The sequence below is a fragment of the Typopeltis vanoorti genome, chromosome 2, assembly GCF_054136105.1.
Source record: "Typopeltis vanoorti isolate ZY-2024b chromosome 2, IOZ_Tvanoo_1.0, whole genome shotgun sequence".
Classification (NCBI taxonomy): Eukaryota; Metazoa; Arthropoda; class Arachnida; order Uropygi; family Thelyphonidae; genus Typopeltis; species Typopeltis vanoorti.
The window spans coordinates 60,773,583-60,800,203 of NC_143550.1; the positions used below are offsets into that span (position 1 = coordinate 60,773,583).

Here is a 26,621-nt window from a genome sequence, read left to right on the forward strand (position 1 = left end):
GCTATGATGTAGATCACCCTTCGAATCGAACATAACCTGCAGGAATGGAGACTATTCACAGATGCTAAAAATCTTCAAAAACTCAACTCGAAATTGAGTTTCAAGGCGGTGTTGCAGCATAATGGAAACCAGCTTCCAACCATTCCAGTTTAGACACACTGTCTATATGAGAGAAATCTACAAACCTAAAACAACTGTTGGACTGTCTTCACAGCAAGTATGGCTGGCATATCTGTGGTGACTTGAAGGTGGTGCAGGAAATCTCTGAAGGTCAGATAGAAGGATTTGCAACACCCAGCACTGGCAGAAATGCACAAAATTCTGCTATCGCTCCTACAGATCAAACTCGGCCTGGTAAAAAACTGGATCAACTTTCAAGTACTTGGCTGACAAATTCCCTTGAATCAGCAAAGCAAAAATTAAAGAGGGAGTTTTTGCTGGTCCTCAGATCCGAGAGCTCTTCATTGAAGTTCGACAACCTGCTACAGGGTGATGAGGAAGAAGTTTGGGGTGTGTTGTCTGGTGTCAACTAACTTCCCAGGAAATGTCAGGGCAGAAAACTACAAGGAACTGGTTGAGGATTTGTGCGTGTATCACACACTTGGCTGAAATATGTCAGCTTAAAAATACACTTGCTCTATTTCCATTTGGATTTCTTCCCCAACAACTATGGCATAGTTAGTGATGAGCACAGTGAACATTTTCATCAGGAAATTGCAATGATGGAGAAATGACACCAGGGAAAGTGGTCCACTTTCATGTTGGACTACTGTTTGATGCTTGCTAGAGATGATCCTGGGCAGCTATACAAGCGATAGGCAAAGCAATGAATGTTGAAGCAGACATTTACTGGTAGATGTGATAAGTATGTATTACTCTTTATATATTGTTGGAAGTTTTTTTCCCACTTGGTTAGACTATAATAAATTTAGTTTAATCCTTTATCCAAGTGTAAGCAAACAAAGCTTGCACCTGAAGTATCTTCAGGACTGAGGCAACTCGTGGGAAAGGTTGACCAAGCTCTTATCGCTCCTTGTCTTAGTATTTCACATAATACGAAGCACATCTCCTTGCAGAGATGCATAATACTATGCATTAAGGGAAGGGCCACTACCCAGACTGATTTCTACTTTTATTGAGGTCTCATCAGTAGGAGCCAGACCCAGAAGTGGTGATACTAAGGTGGAAGCAATGGAGAAGTCATATTTACCTATACGAATTGCCAAAAGGTGTCTCACCTTATTATTAAATTACTCTGGATTTAGAGAAAGATATTGGAAGTTTTTTCCCACTTGGTTAGACTTTAATAAATTTAGTTTAATCCTTTATCCAAGTGTAAGCAAACAAGTTTTCACCTAAAGTGTCTTCAGGACTGAGGCAACTCAGTAAAGGTGAACCAAGCTCTCATCACTCCTCGTCTTAGTATCTCCCATAATACAAAGCAAATCTCCTTGTGGACGTATAATGCTATGTATTAAGGGAATGACTTCTCCATTGATTCTAGCTTAGTATCACCACTTCTGGGTCTGGCTCCCATTGACGAGACCTCAAAGGTCGAAACCGGTCTGAGTAGTGGCCCTTCCCTTAATGCATAGCAATATAGATGTCTGCAAGAAGATGTGCTTTGTATTATGGGAGATACTAAGACAAGGAGTGATGAGAGCTGGTCCACCTTTACTACAAGCTGCCTCAGTAGGAGAGTCTCAGATGTACAGCAACTTATGGAGCACAGCTATCTTCTTCCATTTCATCCTGGAAGTCCTGCCTTGATATGCAGACAGTTACAAATATATATAGTTTTTATGTTCTTCAAAGTGAATGTTAAGAGATTTACTAGTCTGTCCGAAAAAGGATAAGTTTCAGGTACAATAGAATGTGAAAAAAATTAATCTAATATGCTTCGAATAACGGATGAAGGTTGCTCTAGCTGGATGTGTGAGGTGAAAGTGGTGCAAAGAACTTCATCTATCTGGTAATGGAATGATTGTGGTATGCAGTGTCTTGTCTATTTTATAGGAGTTGTAGTAACTGGCTAAAGAAGTGTTGCAAAAGGTACCATGGTTCAGTGGCGAGGGTGTATCATGTGAATACATATCTGCTCTGCATGCATTTTGAGGATATTGTACGGTTAAGATAGATGGTGTGGCTGCTTATGCAAGTACTTCCGGTGATAAGGATTTACTATACACAGAAAAAGGATAATAAACCATTTGTGTAACTGGCATGTCTATGAAGGGAGACTGTTAAATTGTGATAGATTGTGATTTTAGGAACTCCAATCTTATCACAGTTTAACATGCGTAACCCAATGAAAAGGAAATTAAATACATGTTTCAGTAAGGAAATACCATGAGTACATTATTACTAACTATTATAATAACGGAATTAACAATGTTGTTTAATTAGCCTTGTACTTGTACCGATGATGCCCGTGATACTCAGGTGAAAATTCTACGAATAAAGAATAATTTACGCGAGTTAATTCCGTTATTATAATAGTTAGTAATTAAATACATGTGTTTGTCTCTGGGTATTATAATACAGCTTTGTAAATATGTTCAATGTTTCAAACTTAAGGAAAACAAGTAGTTATTTATCTAGTATTTCAACAAAAGACCACTCACTAGTTTGTGCAAATAACAGTGGAAATGTAAATATTTAATATTTGTTAGAGCCATAAGTATTAAGAGTTGTTGAATGACTTGCACAAATTTCAAAAGGGGATGTAAACTCAAAGGTCACGAAGCAGTAACGCGAGGGGAGCGGTTTTCCCCAGGCAATCGCGTACCGACAGCGCACAAAAAGCATAGCAGAGAAAGCTGGACACTGTGACGTCGACCTACGTGAAAGTGCTAGAATCACCGGGAACCAAGGCGAAATAAAAGGATCAATCACCCCCCACATGGGGCTTTTTTTGTTCCTGATCTCCTGGTGTTGGTCTCTCAATGTCATGAACTGGCAGAGGGAGGCAGCGCCTCCACTCCGGAGGTGTTGATCGAGGCATCGGCGGAAACTCAAAGTTCGTAGTCCTGCAGAACGAGTATAGGTGCAGCCGTTCACAGAAAGCCAGATAGGAACCTATGGAAATTTCGGTCAAGGAGAAACAGATTCCCGAAGACCAATTAATGTCATGCAGTTCAAGAGAGATAAGTAGACTCTATTGAATTTTGTTAACTATGAATGAAAGGATTTGTGCCGCGCTCTGATGCAGAGGAAAGAACATCAGTAGTATTATATAGAACTGAATTGTAGTGATCTTGAGATAAATACCATGAATTTACTGTTCCCTTATGTAATCGAATTATGTTATGTATTTAAAGAGTGTTATGATAAAGTTCAGGGAAAAAGGTGGTGATATTAATGACAAGATTGTAAGAGATATAGATGCTATCTAGAGTGGTTTGGCTGTGACTGGATTGGAAAAGTATTACTGTGAATATCATGCCTAGTTAGAGTGTTTTAATGTTGATAAGATTTATATTGCTAAATTAACTATAATCAGTTTGTGTATCCGTATGTTGTTGAGTGTTTTAATGTTAACCTAAATTGTCAAGAACTCTCTTAGAATGAGAATTAAACTAAGATGTACTGTATGTACGTAATTATAGTGTTTAATAAAGCTTGTATTTGAATCAAATTAAGTCTATCTGTAATTTGGAATCCGATGCACCTCTTATAAAACTTAATACAAACCTAGGTGGGAAATTAGAAAGAAGAGATTTTGGCCACGTCTGCAAGGTCAAGGTATCACTTAAGTACAATCTAGAGATCACTTCTTGATTGTTATAGTCTATTTAATCTAAAAGCCCTAAGTGGTGCAGTGAAAAAATAAATTTCTTAGTGCTTTAGGAGAGGTTGATTTCAGATACTCTGGTATTGGCTCTACCCTGGGGCAATTCCATTGTTATTCAGAGGTACCACGTGATACCTGAGAAAGTCTTACGAGTAATTGTATGAAAGACTACAAGGTAGATATATAAGAAGAAAGTCGACACAACAGAGACATCTTATTTTTTCCTATAGAAAAGTAGTATAATTTTGAATGATAGCTGTTTAAAAGCAGTAAAAACATGTCTAGCCAATGTGGCCAAATTGCAAACATATACATGGCCAGAATGTTAGTTGGTGTGGCTGTGTAGCACGATTGTTTTCCTAGAAATTTGATGTAGAAAGTGGCAGGAGGAGAGAGAGAGACAACACTATAGTTCATTGCTGCTTGTATATTTTTTCTTTCAATGAAAGATAATCTCCATATATGATGAATTTGAATTCATCATCATATAGATATTGCTAGAGGGGGGGGGGGGGGGTTAAGATCAAGGGTCTTTGTGAGCAGGTAAATGAAATACTAAACAGTTTTGTAGTATATTACTGTTTGTAATATATGAATTTCTAGTTAAGATGAGGACGTGTCTTTCTTTTAGAAATGAGTATAAATTATTACTAACATAAATAAGTTGTGTAATTAAACTTAGTGATATAAATCATAATATGAAAAACTCCTTAATGAAAACTTCCATAGTATATATAATTTTTCAAACTGATAAAGATGGCAAAAAGGAAATTACTTTTAAGATAATCCTTTGATATAAGGGCAATCAGCTTTTCAGAATAATCCATTAATGCATGCCTCTAATTCCACTGCATATTTCACCAAAAACAAAGAAAAAATGCAAGATAAATAAAAAGGTGAAGCATTTGGAAACAGTTTGCTATCTTTCTATATCTTTCTTCTGCAGGATTTCAGAATAACCACAATAAAGTAGTATGCTGGCTGTCAACTTTGTAGGTATGGATTTTTGCAGCACATGCAATATCTAAACTGAACAAAGTTTAATTCATAGTATGCTATCAATATGCAGTGGAGAAAACCTAATCACTTTTAAACTATCAAACTTCACTATACACACTGTTTATGAAATTTATCTCAAAAGGTTCATTAAAAAATTCAACCCAAATATTATTACTGTTATTTGTTTTTCACTCTAAAGATTTGCTGATAATGCAACCAAAGTATTACTATAAATTTTGGTAAGCATACTTTGTATATGCATAACAAAAAAGCAATGAGTTTTTGTTTAAACTGGGAGGTATTTAAGCTCTTGTCAGAATCTCCAAAAAACAGTTTAAAATCCGTATTTACATAATTTTTCTGATAATGTGATAACGCAACAGCTTGGGAGACCAGACCATTATTTTACTTGGATATAAGATGCTTACTTTATGATTAATACAACTTATCATTTCGAACATTCATCACTTCAAGCCAGGGACGTAGCTAGAGGGGGCGTTCCGCCCCGGGCGGTACTTTGCGTTTAAAAAATCTTGTCATACTGTCTATAGAACAGCTGTAAACTATGTCGCTATTACTTGTTATTTGTATTTATATTTATTCCTTTCTTATTCTCACTATTCCATCTCACTATTGCATACTTAGTTTGTCTACCTTTTGCACAACGAGTTTTATGCCTATGGATACTAGAAAATTTATTTCATAAGGCTGTGCCGCTAGCATCTATTAATTGGCATAAAACTCAGTAATACGGCCAGTTGATTTCTCTCTCTTTCTCTCTAACACAAATTCCTTCAGACCACGACTGTTTGTGCAAAACAGTCGTGGTCTATTTGCACTTAACTATACACTTTGGCTATCTTACTTGGTTTCCCACTCTTAAGTTCACTTTATTTAGGAACAGTGCATTGTAAAATAAACAATCGGGCAGCACACTATTGACATATAATTAATCCACATTTTATTTACATAAAAAAAAGTACATTAAATAAGCGATAGGGAGGTTACTTTCTATCTATCCTTATATACTTTTGATATAAAGAAACAAAAACTTTCCCTTTTCAATATTAAATGACTATGCAATATAATTACTGTTACTTCTCTGCTTAAAAAAATTCAAATTACTGAGACTAATTTACTCAAAGAGATTAGCTAGCTATGGCACGTTATCTTACAATTTATATTCCAGTTAACAACAAACCAGAGGACTCTCTTATAGATATTTCTTATCAGTCCATCTATGACATATTTCCTAGATTACAAAAGAATGTACATTAAAAGATGGGATACACTTACAGAGGCTCTTTGTCACGACACCTTCCAAAAGTCCTGCATCAAATTCCATGGTTTTTCTTTCATCTCAGGCCTTAGATTTCCGTCCCGAGAGTCTTGTTTCAGGGGGCATGTCGGAATATTTGGTAGCTCTTTGACTGCAATCTTCCCGGTACTCAAAAGCTCAGGCAAAAAGTTTCAGCATACAGGCTTGATGATCACTCTGTGGCTTTTGGTTTCGGTTGACTTCCAGCAGTACTAGGACATCCGATGGGCACTTGACATTGGCTGTTCTCCCAATTTTTTCCTCTGGATCCGACTGCTTCTGGCTCTCTTCAGTAACAGCGCTTTGCCTCTGCTCTCTCGCCAACTGAACCTGGACTCTCCTCACGATGTTCGGCCTGGTCCCATTTCATTTTCGCCTTCATGGGACCTTGCACCGAGGGTTGTAAACCCCAAAGAAATTGGCAGTTCTCCTTGATCTTTTTGATAAGGCCGACTGGTTCTTTCTTCTCCTCTGTGCAAACTTTTTTCCTTGTCTTGTCGGACAGAGTGTTCATGTGCAGAGCTTCACAAACTTTCTCACACACTTAATCGTAAACAACTTTCTTGTACTCTTATACATAGCTATTATACAAAACTCCCGATGGCAAAGCATTGCCTTTGTTTGTGATATTCTAGAAACTTTAGATAAAACAGTAAATACGATCAATTCCCATAGGGTTATTTATAATAATATTTAACATAAAATACATAGACAAACAAGGTTATTTTTGTAATAGTTCTCACGAGACCTGACCTCTGTAAAAATCTATGTAAAGCGCTTTGATATTTTTATGCTACATCGAGTTTTACACAGCAACTGAGTGATGAAACAGACCTCGACAATGTCATTGATGATTTTGCTAACAGAAAAGCAAGATAAATAACATTTTAGAATGTTGGAATTAAAGTTTTACTTCAAAAATAAACAGTGATTTATTTTATTTCCCTATATGTCGTTTTGACTTTTTGTAATATTTTTGGTGTGTATTGAGAGGGGCGACAAAAACTCTAGCTACGGCACTGCTTCAAGCTTTTCAATAACATTATTACGAATGGGAAGTAAAGTACAATAACAGTGAAATCAACATACATGAAGTTTGAAATTAAATATGATTACTTTTTAATTTAATAAACCTGCAGTCTAATTTTTGGGTTAGCAATATTTCACAAACAAAACATTCTTAGCAATAACTAAAAATCTACAATAAATATACAGTCAGCTCTCACTTTTATAAAGTTGTAAGAAACAGAAACAATTTATTATAGTGAAAGGTGCTATAGTAATTTTCTTTAGAATAACATTAAAACTAGGGAGCTTTGTAGTTAAGACTTTCTGTATATTACAGTGAACAAGTTCAATATAATAGGGTCTATTGTAGTGCGAGGTGACTGTATATGAGAAAACAAAAAGAAGGGAAGAATAAAGACTTATTGAAATTGCTATTCAATTAAAAACATACCTTCCACTGAGGACTTGCCATATTCTCACGTTTGATTTTTCAATAATGGCGGACAATGTTCCACAAAGTTTCTCGTTATTCAATATTAATATATGAAATCAGTTTCCTTAAATTTCACAGTTTCTAATCAAAAATGCTTGGTTTGTTTTATTAAAAGTTTTAAAAAGGTTGAATGGAAGTGCCTCAGATGTAGAACAGTGCGTGCTGAAGTGTGTCAGAGCAGACGTCCCCTACTTGGGTGGAGAATTTGTTCTATGCTACTTGTGGGTCGTGCTGAAGAAGAAAATTTTAGTAATGAATATTACTTAAATAAGGCTCAATGTTTTTATCATCACAAAAATATATATGCAAAAATAAATATACAGTGATATTTCTCTGAAAAACAGAATATAGGAAAACCATGGATCTGAATCATAAGAGAAGTTAGAATTATGACCCAAGCAATTAAAACTATAAAAGGGATATGCTATGTCTGTTTTGTAGAAGAAAGCCAAGTTTTCAGGAGAAAAAATTATATACATTAACACATTATACACACACACACACACACACACACACACACACACACACACACACACAAAAAAAAAAATCATACAAATTTCAGAGTTGCCTAGTTTCATGCTTTGCCACTATAAGTGCAATGTCACTGATCAGCTGTTATTTGATTTTGTACATGTAGGCAGTTTAAGGACAAACTAATAATTCCAACTCCTTCTCACCTTTTTTTTTTTTTTTACATGATTTCTTTTTTGACATCCCTACCTATGAGAAGTGTTCCAATTAAAATATATTGCAATGAACTTTTAATTCATTTCCAATTAATTATCTTAGTAATTAAACAATACACACCACAATTTACGTTTATTAATGGATTAGTGGGAGGAATTATTTAACCTATCTGTGGCCACACTGTTAATTATCATGCCATTTGCTTGTGAGGTCACAGTGTTTGCAAATGTCACCGATAGCAGAGCAGATGATGATGAACAGCCTATTTTTTCTACCCACTGCAGGGTAAAGGCCTCTCCCATTGAGGGAGGTTTTGGGTCTACTACTCTCCATATTGGGAGAGTAGTATCTATACTTGGGTAAATGAATGTATGAAGGTGGAAGACAATCACAAACATCCATGCTACGTGGGATTCGAACCCACAGCCTCTTGGCTGGAGAGCAAATACGCTAACCACTCGGCCAACCAAGCAAAGCAGACGCTACTTAAATAAGTAGCATCTACTTTACACATGTTGCATGTACATATTTGAACCATTTCCCTGTGTCATAGTTTTTGCTTTCCTGACATATAATTTGCTAATACACAATTATTTTTTAAATCAAGATCAAAAAAATAATTTGAGAATTTCTTCATTGTTTAATATAAAACATCAGAAATGAAATTTTGTTCCACTACAGTAATTTGCAGGAAAGTATGATATTAATCTGTTCAATGTTAGCATGAGGAGGGGGATACCTAAAAATAACCAGAATGTGAACTTAGCATGTACGCATTTTCTAGTTATGGATGATGCAGCTAAGCATAGTGAATGTGCAGTTTTCTGCACCAATCTGGCAAGTGGCATCATCCTGTGTGAACTGGTTCATTGTTCTGGCTGCTTTTTTGTTAGTGCTTACAAGCAAGTTTGGATATTTTGTGATGGCTGACCACAAGGAACAGAGTGTGTGTGAAATTTTTTCTTTTGGGTAAAACTGCAGCTGAAACTATTGTTATGCTTCAGCAAGCCTTTAAGGGCAATGTTTTAGGTAAAACACAGGTCAACGAGTGGTTTTTCCATTTCAAAAATAGGGACACGTCAGCTGAAGACCAACCACAATCTGGCCGACCTTTGACAAGCAGAAATGATGAAAACATCAAGGTTTGCCAGACAATCACTGAAGATCATTGAAAAACCATTCAGCAAGTTTTTGAAATAAATTTTTTGTCATGGAGTTCGCACCAGCAAATTTTAACAGATTTGCAAATGAAATGTGTGTCCACTCAATACCTTACTCATTTGGTAAGGTATTGAGTGGTATTAATTAAAATTGGTATTGAAGGTATTAATGTCATATTTTTGTCACAATTTTAGGTGGCCAAAATTTTACAATCTGCTCACAGCAGAGATCCCCTTAAACTATCTTATAAGTGTACTCACTGTACGCACCCCCCCCCCCAAAAAAAAGGCTTTATGAGATGAATGGTGGCTTTGTTTTGATGACCTGAAGCAATGTTGAGATTGGCAGTGAAATAATTTGTCACTGTCAAACATTTTTTTTAATAGTTACGCAACTTCAAGAATTATTTTTGTCACTCAAAAATCATCTCTTCTGATTAAATGCTTAAAATATAAGAACATACTTTAAGGTTTTTTTCTTTTTCTTTTTCAATAAGTGGCAAATCATTTGAAGTTGCACAACTACTAAAAATGTCTAGTAATGAAGCCCTTCTTGAAGAGCTAGAAGTTACTCTGTCAATCTCAAACCACTGTTTCAAGCTATCCAAAAATGAAAATGAAAATTCTAAAAAACTTTCATGTCACCTTTATTGTCAGACATTAGTTTTTAAGGCAATTCTACCTACTAAAAGTTGAAAACTAGGATATTCAGTACTGTGAGGTAAGGGTCAGATAAACTATTCAGAATGCCAAACAGCCTTTGTTAATTCTAGCTTCCAACAAGCATGATGGTAGTCACACAGGTCAATAAAATTCATATCTTTAACCTTCCTCATGTATCCATTCTCTGTTGCATAGTATGGATAGATTAGACAAGGGAAAGGTGGGGGAGAGATTTGAACACAAAGGTTATAAGTGGAAACCACTTAACCACCCAACAGAGAAATGCTTTCAGTTGAAAAGTATAATTTTATTAAAAGAATTGATTCTATAAACTTAACTACGTCCATGAAATTTTAGTACATCAGGTTGGAGTTTGAAAAAAAGTGTTGTAATGCACCATTAAATTTATAAGTGCATACCAAGTTTGAGAGGACAGTCCTCTTCTTGCAAATATTAAGAGCTTTTTTTATTTTTTTAAGAGTCTGAAGTATAAATAACTCTCTGTCCAAACTGCAACTGAGCAATAAAATAACAACATAAAAGCTCACCTGAAATGCAGGGAAGTGGGGAGTGGTGACATTATGAAAATGTGTAACTGTTAATGAGTTATCCAAATTGAAATTTGGAAAGATGATCCACAATCAGAGGATGGTAGCAATACAAAATTCTTTTAAGTTTGTTCATAAGGTTTGCAAAATGTTCAGGACAAATTGCTCATCTGAAACACCATTCATAACACTAAGAAATGCAGTGGCTATGATGTTGGCAACCACATTTCAGACATTAAATAAGAAAATAAGTCAACACATCCATTAATAATTCACATCAATCAATTTCACACAAATACAGACTGCTATTGTATTTGTGTAGAGCATCCATTACTTTTTGTTTTAATCAGTTTCACTCGTATTTGCATATTAGAGGAGAAATAATTTCAGCCATTTTTAAAATCATAATATAAGGAACCCATCATCTTGGAAAAAAAAAAAAGTTTATTTCCAACTGCCCAACTCATTTTTAATAGTTATGATATGATACCATGTAGTTGTTAAATAACAAAAGTGAAAGCCATGAACAACTGGCTAATTATAATAACTATCTTTTATTTGGTATGCGATTTCTCATGCAAAGTTCACATCATACTATAAGAGGATAAGCACTGGCAATTATTGATATTAAGTTTGACATTAAGTATTAAACTACACCAAAAACAAAATAAAGATACTTATCAACCACTGAAATTTCACTGAATTTTAAACCACCATCTTCAGAGCACACAAACAACTTATGATACAGATGTTGGAAACTATTCAAAAATAGACAAAATAAATTCTTGCAGTGGCACCCCCTTTAAGTTGGATAAATTGAAGTTCACTGTTGAGGTGATCAAGGGGAAAAGTTTTCCATGACTATTTTAAATCCTTTAGCCTGCCACTCTTGAATTATCAATGTAGAGAGTTTTTTAAAAGTAGATGTTAACAGACAGACTGACTATACTGGGTCTATAGCAAGACCAAGTACAGTCATAGGGCACTTACTCATACATTTCTGTATGTGACAGAATACTTCGTCCTTGGTGAGTTGATGAAAACTGCCAGCCTGTGATGTGGTTTGAATGCTATATATGATTTTAACAATCCTTTCAGATTGCACCTACATATAAAGGGAGAGGAATTATCATCAGACCGCCATGCAGTCAAAAAAGACTCATCACAGGAGGTCCCATCCCCTCCTCTCTCACTCATACACATAATCATACCATGATTTACATCTCTGCACTAGCTGCTTTCAGGCATTGCATTCCAATCACCTACCACTCTCACACATAAAACCAACTCCTCATTCCTTTGCTTGCACCTTCAAGCAACTTCCAGGAATAGCTTCTTATTTCCTCCCATCTCTATCCATTTTAAGAAAAATCTCATCTACATTAATCCAGTAATAACTCCTTGCCAAGTTGTCTCAATCATGTGTCCCTCCTAATTCTATTCACTTGATTCTGCAATTTGCATTCCTTCTGTCTTCATACTCAATATACAAGAGACCAGAAACCACTTTAATCATCTGGGAACTTTTTCGAACATCTTTTAATCCTTTTGAAAACCAGGCAACCAAATCTGTGCACAATAATCCATGTGCAATTTGACCAAAGCCTTATATGATGGGATCTTAATATGCTTACTTTTACATGCCAGTGTCCTCTGCATCCCTGCCATAATCTGCTGTGCTACCCTCACAATTTTAGCAAAATAGTAGTGCTATAGTAGTAGCAAAACAGAGCCAGGTACAAAATATCTATTTTAGGCATTTTGGTTGGAGTCGGTAGAAAAAATTATAAGAAAGGGTAGTACAGTTCTGTGGCAAGAGCTCCATCATTAGAACAAGTAGCCATAGCACTATGAGTTAAGTATTTTAAGGATACCATACTGTTGGTATCCTTAAAATACCAACAGTATGGTATTTTAAGGATACTTAACCTATCCATCCATTGATGGATGGATGGATGATGCCATCATTGTATCTTCCAGTGTGTGTGTGTGTATTGATTTATATAAGGCTAGTATATCAAGACAGACAGTTATTTGATACTTCACATTAGAAGAAGAATCAAATAACTGTCTGTCTTGATATGGTGTTGCTGTTCAGACAGTTAAAATGAACTATGTGTCTGGATCAAACAAACACCATCCACAGAGTACTTAAATTCTATTCTATTCTAAATAACTATTCTTAAACTAAAAGTTTAAGAACAGCTATAATGAGTGCTATGTTCTCTAAATGCTCTATATAGAAATTAGACAAAGGAGAAAAAGGGAACTCACTGGAGTTCCATTTTGGTATTGTTTAATACTATCAAATATAAAACAAATAAAAGGAAACACTTAACTGATCAAGCACCCACTTAAGTTGGATATATTGAAGTTTTTACTGTTGTTGGGTTTATCTTAAAATGTCTATAAAAATTGGGGTTCTTTTAAGTGGCCAGTGGAAAAAAGAATGCTTATAACGATAAGATAACAATTGATGAATGAAATGGCAGATAAGTACATATAAATTATTTAATGGGCGATTCATAAATGGTATTCAATGCTAGCAACTACACAATAATACTGGAAATGATTTGGAGGGGGAAAGGATATCCAATTTTCTGCTAATGCTAAACTGAGAATTCCATTTCGATAATTGTGATTATGGAAATTGAATGCAAGAAAATTATGAGGCTAAGGATTTAGGGGTATTGAAAAACACACTGGTAAGATTGTCTGTCCCCCCTGCTTGGATATAGATGTGGTGAAGAGGATTCACAGATTAATTATCATTGAGGTTCTTCAAAAATAATGATATCAAAAGAGTCAACTCCAGTTAATGAGTGAATGCCAATAAGGATTCTGCCACTCTCACTATTCACAGCAAACTTCCTGGTCTATATTACCAATCACTAACCATTGAAAAGGTAGGAGAAATTTGTGTAGTTGCTCTTGGCAAACTAATCAACCACACTATGGTTTTATGTTTCATAATTATGCAGACAGGTTCTTCTGATTACATATATGTTACTGTGGATGGATTTCCATCTTCAGATTTTTCAGCTCAAGTACACCATACTTAAATCCACACTCTTCCTCCTATACACCAATGACCTTCTCTAACAGATCTCAAATCCTATCTGTCCACCCAAGGACGAATGTGATATTTTAAAAAACAAATGGTTTTACAATAACCATTTGTCAGAGAGAGCCATAAATAAAAATAATTATGACATTCCTCTTCATTAGACAAACCCTGTAGTACTTAAACATTGCAAGCATCATGACCTTAAACACTGATCCACCTTGCTATTCCTCAAGTTGATCAAGTTCAATGATGATAATACCTTCTTTCTGGGATAAAAGATCTAATTTCACTAACCTCTGATAATAGCAAAACTAAGAATTTTTTTTCCCTCCTCTTTAGGTGACTTACATCTCTAGCTTCTAATGGCACAAGCACATCACATCCATAGTATCATCAGCCTCTGAACTCCTTTTCTACTCAGAACACTGCTTTATACATAAATAGTTACTAGTTCTACAGAACATCATTAGCATATGTCAGCAAGAAAAAGAAACCTATTAATGTTTCATTGGATATCTATAGACTAATATCCAATGAAACATTGGAAGAAGAGGCAAAGAAAGATTTTTTTTTTTTTGGTGAGAAGACTGATTTGGTAGCAGTGAATGATCTGAGTATGTCTGCACCTTACTGCAAAAATGGCAGAATCGGCATTGAAGACCATAAAGCATGAAATGTTTATTTACATGAAGATCAAGATACTGTAACTGTCATCAGCAAAATTATGAACAGGATTTCAAGAGTGCAGAATGCCATTTGTGTACAAGAGATGCATGAGAAAAAGTAAAATACTGAAAATATACAGCACTGATAAACAAATCTAAAGAGGAAGTCATCCACCATACATGTAATGAATAACCAGAGGAAAAAAGTGGCTATGCATGATAAAGGGTAGGTCTGATTATATACCAGATATGCCTGACAAATAAATGACTATCTTCAAACGTTTCAATATCCCCTCCCTGAAAGATGGGTAATGTTGGCCTGGACATCTGCTATAGATCAAGAATTACCAAATTCACATTTGCTGGATACTGATTAATTAGTCAACCTCTAAATGCTCACTGTGTTGATTGTTTTGCCATTATCCACTTGCCAACCACTATGCTCCCACCGTTAAGCATGGATTTGTGAATGGATTAAGGTGATAGAGGATTTTCATCACCTGATGCAAGAAAACTACTGGCCTGCTTATTGGAGGTCTTAAGTGGATTGAAAACGTTTTGTCTGGTATATAGAGTGGAAGTTTCTATATTATCTAATTAAGGTTATGGGTAGAATTGGAATCACATAATGGGGAGATATTTCCCCCCTGTTAAAAAAAAAACATTTCAAAAAAAGGGCAACTGAAAGAGTGAAAATGGCTAACATTTTTCTCTCCTTCTTGGAATGGATTAAATAGGCTAGCTTCTACTACCACAAGGATGGCCTCTTGGGAGTAGTTGTTTGGGAGAGGGAAGTGGGAAAATACATCATGTAACACTGAATCCAGTGGGGGTCTGGAGGGAATAATGATAACAATAGAAACAGTGACAGTGTATTGATGATTCTTCATACTAATATCAGAAGTATCCAGAATAAACTGGTGGTGTTGATAGCTTCAGTCTGTCTAAAGATTAGTGGGATCACTGAGACATGGTTGGCAGAAGATGATATACTGACAGGAATAGAAGTAACCAATATAACATTTTTCAGCAGGTGGTGGAGCCCTGCTTATGATGAATCATGTCCTCTAAGAGTGGAGGATTTGAAGGGCACTGACACTAATGGTTTTGAGAGCATATGGTGCGAGGTAGAGGTGGGGCAGGACAGGATATCTATTGGGGGTGTTGCTATACACCAAGGAGCACAGAGGAATGAAGAGCAGATGTTTAGACAGCTGAGTTTAGAGAGAGTGTAAAAAGAATGATCGTTATGGGAGATTTTAACTACAACAGGATAAATTAGAAACAGGATACCGCATATAGTAGTAAGGGAATGGAATTTCAGGAATTTTTGAGGGACAAATGTCTTAGGCAACGTAATATAAGGAACACGAGGATCATGAGTTTTGAATTTGATCACAGCATCAGAACACTGATATTATAATCAAGATGGCATCTCCACCCATGCTTAGAGAAAGTGACCATGTAGTTTTAACTTGGAAGATGAACATACATATAGGAATAACAAAGAGAAAGGAATGTATTTGGAATTATAAGGCAAGTGATTATAATAATCTTAGAAATCATCTTGGGTCAATTCCATGGATAGAAGAATTGGAAGGGCAAGATATCATCAGCGCTTGGAAACTGATAAAGAAATATTTAATAGCAACAATGGCAAATTGTATACCCAGTGAAAAAGAGAACACAATTTGATGTAAGGTGGATGAAAAATGATATCAAATGAAAACTGCAGGTGAAAAAGAAGTTATGGAAGAGATAAGGAGAAGGGGTGGGGAGCAGATGCAAAGAATATAAAACTCAGGAGAGTGACTATTATGGTAAGAAAGGCAAAACTGGAATACAAAAAAGAGACTAGGATTTTCTTTGGATCTCAGAGCCAAAGAATCATTTTTTATGTGGCTAGTATGAGGACGATTGTGGAAGAATGACACTGTTGGTACCCCAATGATATGTTCAATAAACATTTCATCCTGGAGAAAGTTTTTAATACTAGAGGCAGGTTTCAGGTTTAGAAATGCAAGAAGAGTATTTCAAATACTGAATACTCTAGATGTCAATAAAGAAATGGGAACTAATGGGATTTCGCCACAGGTTTTGAGAGAATGTGCTAAAGAACTGACAGCTCCATTGACCTGGATTTTCAATATAAGTCTGGCCATGGGAAAGGTGCCTAAAGAGTGGAAGGAGGGAAAGATAGTGCCATTGCATAAGGGTGGTAGCAGACTGGAAGTGTCAAACTATAGATCACTTTATATTTCATCAACAGTTAAGATTTTGGAGAAATTAGAGAGGGATCATTTACAGTATTAGGCATATGATGGTAATGTATCTGTGAAAGTCAGCATGGATTTATTAGGGGACACTCTTGCTTTATTATAAAAAGGCATTCAGATTACTAAAGTAAAAAAAAAAAAAAGGCAGATGATCAAGGAAAGGCATATTCTGCCATTTTTTTTTTAATTCGCAAAGGCATTTGACCGGGTACTGTAAAATTTTTCATGATATGTAACTTATCAAGTTCACTTTTACATATTTTCATAAGGGGATTGCAGTTAAAGAAATGTCAAACTTAATAATAACCTTGTATTTGTAATAAATTAATCATGAGCTTTTATTAAAATAATGTGGCGCATGACATCATCATGTAACGCTGTTAACTCATATCTAATTAGTAAGTCTAATTCCAAGATTAGTGAAGAATTCTAAGAATTGCCATATATTGCAATTTCAAGACGCATGAAGTATGACATCATCATGGTCAGATGTCAATACGTGACCGTATATGGAAGTTTCAAGAAATGCACACATGCATACAATGGAGATCCGGACCGATATAAGGCAAGACGTTGACAAGGACTTAGTCTTAGGGATTTCACCTTCTCTTACCTAGGCCCGCCGCCACGAGGTCTGCTGTCGGGAATCAAAAGGAAAGAGCTGCATATTGCCACCACGTTAAGGGTCCTATAGGGCATGGAATAATCAACTCAGACAAAGAAAAAATTTGGCAGGAAATCAAGAACAAGCCAGCAGAAAGAAAGAAAGACAAGGAGCACTTTGTGTGAACAAAAATTCATTTAAGAGGCAGTGCTGAACGAGAATTGTAAGTACTTATGTGATAATTCCAAACAAGACTGTACATTAAGAATGCCTGTTTATAGGAATATTAAGATAATGTAAACTGATAGTGAAATAAGCTTACTCAAGGTATGCTTTATTGTCAGTTTGTGTATATATGACTGGCAGGATAATCTAGATTGTGAATCAGCTTTAAGGAAGTAAATTAGAACTAAGTTTGAATTAGGAAGAATTGAAAATAAAGAATTGTAATAAACTAACTAACTATGTGTGTGTGTGTGTGTGTGTGTGTGTGTGTGTGTGTGTGAATATCCACACTTATGCACTACTGTGAGGCACCAACCTGTCTGGCCAGTGTGGTGCTATAAGGGCAAATACCCCCCCACACACACCCCCACCCAATGAGGACAATGTAAATGATGAATCAAGTAGGAAAATTACATACTGGCTCATCCGTCACCAGCATAAAAAGGGACACGTCACGTCCTGGACTTAGGCAGAGGGTCAAGGTCGAAAAATATGCTACAGTCTCCAGTATCTACAATGAAACCACCTATAATGAACAATGACAGAAGGATATTAGTAGGAACATATAAACAAGATCTCAACGGGATGATGATAGATTGGAAGAACCTGATGAAGGAATTGGACCATATAAAATGGGACGTTGTGGGCCTATCAGAGATAAGAAGGAAAGAAACTCTCATGCAATTAAAAGATGAACATGTATCCTACCATTGTGAATGTGAAAGAAACTCAACTGGCAGTGTAGGATTCCTAATAAATAAAACACTCAAGGACAATGTCTTGTTTGTTAATAAAATAACATCAAGAATAGCTGAATTAAGTCTCTTCATAAATAAAAGATACCAACTAAAAATTATACAAATATATACCCCAACCATGGACCATCCAGATGAAGAGATAGAAGATTTCTATGAAACATTAGAATCTGCATTAAATAATTCTCAAGAATTCTACATAATTATAATGGGCAACTTTAATGTCAAGTTGGAAACACAGATGACCATCTGACCTCCATAGGTAAATTTGGATTTGGACCGAGCAATGAAGGAGGAGAAAGACATTGAATTCGCAGAAGAAAATAACCTCTTTACTATGAACAGCTTTTTCAAGAAAATGAATCGAAAATGGACAAACCTATAATGAAATAGACTTCATCCTCTCCAACAAAAGATATATAATAAATAATACCGAAGTGCTTAATGGATTAAATATAGGAAGTGACCACAGACTAGCAAGGGCAAAAGTATGGATCAACAAAAAAATGGGAACAGAATAAGCTCATAAGAAAAAAAGTTCAATTTCGTGAATATACAAAACCTCTACTACAATAAAAGCTGTTATAGAGAATCACTCAAAAATGAACTGGTTAAATAAAAAGGTTAAACACAGCTACTACCATCAGTGATGCTATTAAAATCTTAAATTCTCTCCTGAATTGTGCACTAGAAATAGGTTTAAAAAGGCACCAAAGAGGGGAAAAACTCAGACAGGAAACCTTATATCTGACTAAGTCCTTGTCAACATCTTGCCTTATATCAGTCCAGATCTCCATTGTATGCATGTGTGCATTTCTTGAAACTTCTATATACGGTCACGTATTGACATCTGACCATGATGATGATGTCATACTTCGTGCATCTTGAAATTGCAATATATGGCAATTCTTAAGAATTCTTCACTATTTTTCTTTCATTCTTCAAGAACTGTTTCTGTTGACAGATTTGAACAGTCAACAGAGTTAAACTTTCAGCTCCACTGGGCATTCCCTTAATATTAATAATATTATATGGTATCTCAATGGAGTCCAGAGACTCATCATGAGAGACCCAAACTATTTTATATACTAAACATATATAAAACATAAGAGGGTGGTCTGAGAAGTTCTCGGCCTAACAATGAAAAAACGAATTTATAATTTCGAAATTATTTTTATTTTGCAACATAATCTCCCTTAAGACTAATACATTTATTCAAGTGATGCTGCAGCACCATTATCCCATCTCTGTAGTGGTTCTCAGTAAGATCTACAAAATACTCCACCGCACCTGCAATCACCTCTTGATTCGAAGAAAAATTTTGACCTGCAAGGATGATTTTTAGTTTTCAGAAGAGATAGAAGTCAGAGGGAACCAAATCTGGGAAAAGGGTGGATGTTCTAACAATTCATAGTACAGATCCCTTAATTTTCCCATTGCCAACCTTTATGAGCAGGTGCATTGTCTTGATGAAAGATTTTTTTTTCTTCTGCAAACCAGGTGTTTTCTCACAAATTTTTTTGTCTAGTTTAGTCAAAAGATTGAAGTAATATTCCCTGGTTATTGTTTTACCTTTTTCCAGATAATTAATAAACAAAATGCCTTGAGAATCCCAAAACACCAATGGCATTGCCTTGTCTTCTTTGGCGCTGAAAACTGGCTTCTGTCCACTGTTTTGACTGATGTTTGGATTCTGGCATGTACAGATAAATCCAAGTCTCATCCATAGTAATAAATCGAAGCACAAAATCAGTTTTTATTCTTGTTAAAATGCTCCAAGCTGGTCAGATATTTCCATGCGAGTGTGTTTTTGATCAGTGCAGCACCCATCTTGCGCAAAGCTTTTCATTTGCAATTCTTCATGCAAAATATATCCTACACGTTCTTTTGAAATGCCTATAGTCTCAGCAATTTCGTGCACTTTGATTCGCCAGTCATCCAATACCATATAGTGCACTTGATCAATAATTTCTGGTGTTGTTACACTTTTCTGGACATCCTTCATGTAGAACATCTCCAAGGCTGGTATAGACACGTTTAAACTCAGCAGCCCCTTTTCTTAATTGTCGAGAACGAAGGAGAACAATATCCATAAACTTTTATGAACTTCCACATTTTATGTGAAAGTTCATAAAATCTTTCACATGGATGCTTAATGGCAGATGTACCAACTCAGAAAAAAAAAATTTGCCGATAGTGTTGCCATTTATGGTTGAGGCCAAGAACTTTTCAGACCACCCACATACATAAACCAAAGAACTGTCAAAGTTGAAAACCATGACGAGGGGAATCTGTATGTGGGCTTTTTCAGTTGAAGGTGAGTTAGTCGATCTCATACAGTGGTAGCAGGGTCTTTTCATCCCGTGTACAGACAAATCGGCCTTCAGAACACATGCAATTTACTGAGAAAAATTACTGTTGTTAGTGATGGGCGATAGATGGCGTTGATGGTAGTAGTGTCGTAGTTGGAAAATTAAGTAGCAGTGGAGAGGATTAGATGTATTTAGCCAAGTAGAGTATGTGTGCCCTCCCATGATGAGTCCTTGGACTCCCTGGAGGTGTCAAGTAATAATTCTTCTTATTATTATTGTGCTATCTTCTATCGAAGGTCAGCGACCATCTTGGCGAACAAACTGCGCTCTTGTGCTAATCTGAGCAGTTGTGCACTGCTCTTTCCTGTCCACATCTTGATGTTGTCAAACCATGATATTCTTTTTCTTCCTCTAGTTCCTTTGCCATCAATTCTTCCTACCAAAATAGTTTATAGAAGTTGGTATTTGCTGTTTCTCATGATGTGGCCAAGATATGATGTTTTTCGTTTCTTGATTATTTGTACAAGATGTTTAGCTTTGCCAATAGATTTTAAGACATCTTCATTGGTAATTTTTTCTGTCCATGACATCTTTAGCATTCTTCTGTATAGCCACATCTCAAAGGCTTCGATTTTCTTGATGGTTGTCGCCTTCAATGTCCATGTTTCAACTCCATAGAGCAGAATAGACCACACGTAGCATTTCAGCATTCGGCATCTGACTTCCATGTTTAGGTCTTTATTGCAGAATAGTGTTCTCATTTTCATGAAGGACTGCCGTGCAACTTCAATCCTTGTCTTTATATCTATTTCTGGATCGCACCGTTCATTAAGCCAGCAACCAAGATATTTATATCTTGACACTTGATCAATATTTTTCCCATTGAGTGTCAGTTTCATTGATGAGGCTGGATGTTTGCTGATGATCATGTATTTTGTCTTGTTGATGTTTATATTTATTCCCATTCTTTAGCTTTCTATGTATACTCTGTCAATGAGTTTTTGGAGATCCATAATATTATCTGCAATTAGCACAGTGTCATCTGCATATCGTAGGTTGTTAACAATCTTTCCATTTATTGCGATTCCCTCTGGACATTCTTCCAATGCTTTTTTAAAGATTACCTCTGCATATATGTTGAACAGGAGTGGTGAGAGCACACATCCTTGTCTCACTCCTCTTTTGATGTTAATATCACTGGTGGTAATGTTGTCTAATTGAACGGTAGCTGACTGATTCCAATACAGATTTGTTATTAGTCTTATGTCTTGTTCATCTAGCCTTATTTGTTGAAGGACTTCTATTAAGTTAGTGTGTCTGACTTTGTCGAATGCTTTTTCAAAATCTATGAAACACATAAAGACAGATTTCTGTTTTTCTATGCATTTTTGTATCAATATTTGGGTACAGAAAAGGGCCTCTAGTACCAAAACCATTCCGAAAGCCGAATTGTGTTTCACTTAGAGTTTCTTCACTTTTTCTATAAATGCGATTCTGAATTACTTTCAAAAATATTTTTAATGTTTGGCTCATTAGACTAATAAGTCGAAAGTCACCACAGGGATTCGCTTTGGGTTTTTTTGGGACAGTGATAAATGTAGATTTGAGCCAATCTGATGGAAATTCATCACTTTCGTATATTTTATTAAATAGTTTTTCAAGAAATTTGATGTTATCTGGTTCTATTAATTTTAATAATTCTGTTTGGGCACCATCTGGTCCACTGGCTTTTCCTGTTTTACTTGTTCGTATAGCATTCTCTATCTCGCATTTCATGATTGCTGGTCCTTAAATGTTATCTTTTATATTTATAGGCTTCTGTCTAGTATCATTGAAAAGTTCTGCTACATATTTTATCCAAATCTGTGCTTTATTCTCTTCTTCTAGAACTATTTTTCCATTTTCGTCTCTTAGAGACACTATTTGCTTTTTCCTCAGTTTTCCGGATATTTCGTTGATTTTCTTATACAGATTGAAATTATCATGTTTCTTCTGAAGCAGTTCAATTTCAGTACATAAATTTTTCATCCAATTTTCCTTGGCTTCTTTTATTTTTTTCTTGATGATGTTATGTGTTTCTGTATACCTGGCTAGGTCTTTGTTTTTGTACATTCTTCTTGTATCAATAAGAGAAAGAATCTCATCTGTCATCCATTCCTGTTGTTTTATATTATTCACATAACCTACTTCTTCAATACTTGTTACGATGGCATTCTTTAAGCTATTCCAAAGAGATTCCACACTTTTATTTTCTTCTATGTTAATCTGTTGTAATCACAGGTTAAGCTGTGTCTTGGCACTTTTATTTATGTTCAGGTCTTTCAGTTTTTCTACATCAATTTTCTTTTTCTTCTTTTGTGATTTTTTAGCTGATTTTAATCTAAGACGTACTTCTGCAACTATGGGATTGTGGTCTGATGAGATATCTGCTCCAGGATAAGTCTTTGCACTCTTTATACTACTGTGGAATCTTTTATTTATCAGTATATAATCAATTTGATTTCTGACAATGTTATGTTGGTTATCTTGAGGCGATTTCCAAGTGTACAGTCTTCTGGGTGGAAGTTTAAACCAGGTATTTGCTACTGTTAGATCTTCTTCCTGACAGAACTGGACTAGGCGATCTCCTCTGTCATTTCTGGTGCCTAAGCCATGTTGGCCAACAATTTCTCCATCACCCCCTCTTCCCACTTTTGCATTGAAGTCACCCATCACAATGTTTATATCATGTTTCTTTGTTAGGTTTTTAATCTCTTTTAGGTGTTCATAAAACTCTTCAACATTTTCTTCACTTTTGTCAGCTGTGGGTGCATAAGCTTGGATGATATTTATGTTAACAGGGTTTCCCTTAAGTTGTAACAGCATTATCCTTTCAGAAAATGGAATCCAATTTATTACTGATTTATTGATTTCTTCATCTACTATTACAGCTACACCATGTCGATGTTTGTTCTCATCATTCCCAGAGTAATACATTGTCGTATTATCTTGTTGACACTTTCCAGATCCTGGCCATCTTGTCTCGCAAATTCCCAAAATCCGAATGCCCAGCCTCTTCATTTCTCTTGTGGCATTTCTTAATTTGCCAGCTTCATACAGAGTTCTGACATTCCAAGTTGCAATTTTAAAAGTGGACACCATTTTGAGTCCGGAGATTCTTCGCACCCGTCCCATTTAAGGGACGCCGGGAACTTGGGGCCAATTGCAAGGGTTTGCTTGTCATGGTGGTTGTTCTGGAGATGAGGTAGAGCAGTAGTTTCTCCGTTTGCTTTCTGCTCTGCAGTATTACAGACGTACACAATATAATCATATTGCCATCTGCAAATCTCTGATCACAAACTTTTCCGTCATCATTTGGCTTCAACCTTGTGTCAGTACTGACAATGCTGCTTCCCAATGTCAGGGGCAGTGACCCCAGCAGGTGCTTATTTAATGGCGGCACTACTGGCCATGTCACCGAGTTGTCATTGGGCTTTGTGAGGTTTTAAGTGAAACAGAGTTGCCACTTCTGCTCCCCCACGCCCTGATAGCTCAGTCGCTGTTGGTCCACGGCTGCTTATTCGCCAGATTGCTCTGCTTATATCGCAGCTAGCCTCCATATCTGAAGGCTGTTCCCCGATCTGCCACCTGGGGACGCACCCGGTAGTAGTCAGCTCTGCCCCGGGCAAGTAATAATAATAATAATAATAATATGTATATTTTGGCCAAGGATTGCCAAAGAAAAGAAATTGAATAATTCACCTTGGATGGATGGCTTATGGCAAGGGTCTTCAACGCATGGCCCACGAAGCTCTTTGCTATGGCCCACTGGCCATTCTGAAAAAATAACTACTTAATATTAAAACACAATTAAATAAAATATAATTTTAACGAAGCCCGAAAGGCAACTAAGCTTTACTGCGGTATTTAGAATTGTAAGATGCTTTCCAGATTCACAAGGAACACTGTGCATTTCACAGAAGAACTGCTAGCCCATACTTTACATAAAATCCTATAAAAATAAATATTAAATAGACATGCTTCTTCAGCCATCTACCAGCGCCAGGCGGTACTTAAGTACTAGTACTAACGTTCGCAGGTAGATGGCTGTAGCAGTAGTTTGTTCACGTGCGCTGTCTAATGCCTTCCAGATACATCTCCAAGGTTCGATACTTCGTTATTTTCATATAAATACAAGAGAATCTTAACCACAGTCAGTCGTAAACAGTGTGATATTCGTGTATAAGCACACGCAGGTGTTGTGTCAGTCGTAGCCTACTGTAGTTTTATATTGCCAGACTTTTTTTTCATTAGTGTTAAGATATATTCAGTGGATAATAATCATCACATGGCCATTTTGGATAATTTTTTGGATTCACCTTCCATCACTATGGCATCTACAAGTAAAAACCGTAAATCAAGTGATTTTTGTCGGGTTTTTAATGAAAAGTGAACCAATTTGAACTTTTTTGTGCCGATCGACGATAAGCCAGTGTGTTTGATGTGTCATGAGTCAGTGTCAAAAGAATACAATATAAATCTACACTATGAGTCAAGGGCAGCTTCGTGTGGACAAAGTGAAAAGTCTCCAAATCGATTTAAAATGCCAGCAGTTAAAAAAAGGCAGAGAGAAGAGAGTGAAGTGTTCGTCAACGTAAGTTACGTAATAGCTGAAAAAATTGCTAAAAATCAAATGCCTTCTTGGACGGCGAGTTTGTGAAAGTGTCTCATCGCTGCTGGGGATATTCTGTGCCCAAATAATAAGGAAGTGTTTAAAAAACTAGGTTTGTCTGAGATAACTGTAGCACGAAGTGACAAATTTGCCAATGATATTGAAGAAACTTTAAAAAAAAAATGGTCATCCGAATTTACATCATATTCACCTGCTTTAGATGAGAGCACAGATGTGAAGGTTACAGCACAACTGGCTATCTTTGTCCATGGCAATGATCAACAATTCACTGTGACAGAAGAACTGTCACAGTGAATAGGTAGGAGCACTAGCAGTTCTGCCAGTGCTCGTACCTATGAAGGAAACGACGAAATGCACTGATATTCTTGAAGCTGCCAAAAAAACCCTCCAGCGTTTCGACCTCGAGGGTGTGGTAACTGATGGTGCCCCTGCTATGGTGGGAAAGAACGAAGGGTTTGTTGTGATGCTACGGAAAGAACCAGAAGGAAAAGATTTCGTCCATTACCAATGTTTCATCCACCAGGAGAATTTGTGTGTGAAAACTATTGGATTTGAGAATGTCATGAAAGTTATTGTGACTGTCTTCAACATTATTAGGGCAAGAGGACTGAATCATCGTCAATTCCAAGAGTGCGAAGCGGATCATGGCGATGTGGCTTATTATAGTGATGTGCATTGGTTGAGCAGAGAGAAGGTTCTTAAAAGAGTCTTTGACTTAAGGGAAAAAATACAGCAGTTCATGCAAACCAAGGGGAATCCAAATGCAGAATTTAATGATCCAAAGTGGATGACAGACTTTGCCTTTGTGACCGACATCTTGTTGCATATGAATGACCTAAATACGGGGCTACAATCCAAAGATCAATGGTGCACACTCTGTTTGATCACAAAGCTTTTGTGGCCAAGCTCAAACTTTAGGAGGCACAACTCGCAAAAAAAACTAAACCCATTTTCAGCTTCTCACCGAGTCTAACTGTTCGCCTCTTGATGAATATGCTACAAAATTAGCCATGTTTGAAAGTGAGTTCGAAGAGAGATTTAGTGATTTTTGTAACCTACAGTCTTCTACAGATTTATTTTCAATGCCATTCAGTGTCAATGCTGCCGAAATGCCAGGCTCAGTACAAATGGAGCTGCTTGAACTCCAAAACAACTCTTCTTTTGAGAGAAAAATTATTCAATGTGCCCTTGCTTACATTTTACAAAGGCTACATTTCTGAGGATGCATTCCCTAATTTTCGCTGGCATGATTTGAAGATGCGAGCTTTGTTAGGAAGCACATACTTATGTGAGCGGTTCTTCTCCGGAATGAAATGTGAAGTCCAAGACAAGAACTCAGATTATGGAGCAACGTCTCAAGAATACTGTGTGCATAG

At 36.3% G+C, this 26,621-nt stretch overlaps 1 protein-coding gene across 4 annotated transcripts in view; it reads right to left on the minus strand.

Annotated features, from left to right (window-relative positions):
* Unr (cold shock domain-containing Unr) overlaps positions 1 to 26,621 on the minus strand; it is a 281,401-nt gene that overhangs the window by 223,230 nt on the left and 31,550 nt on the right. For all 4 annotated transcript variants that reach the window (XM_090411509.1, XM_090411484.1, XM_090411490.1 and 1 more), the window contains exon 2: positions 7,570 to 7,842. In XM_090411509.1, the coding sequence (XP_090267635.1) occupies positions 7,570 to 7,590 (21 nt within the window). In that variant the 5' untranslated portion in view covers positions 7,591 to 7,842. The remainder of the gene's footprint in view (positions 1 to 7,569; positions 7,843 to 26,621) is intronic.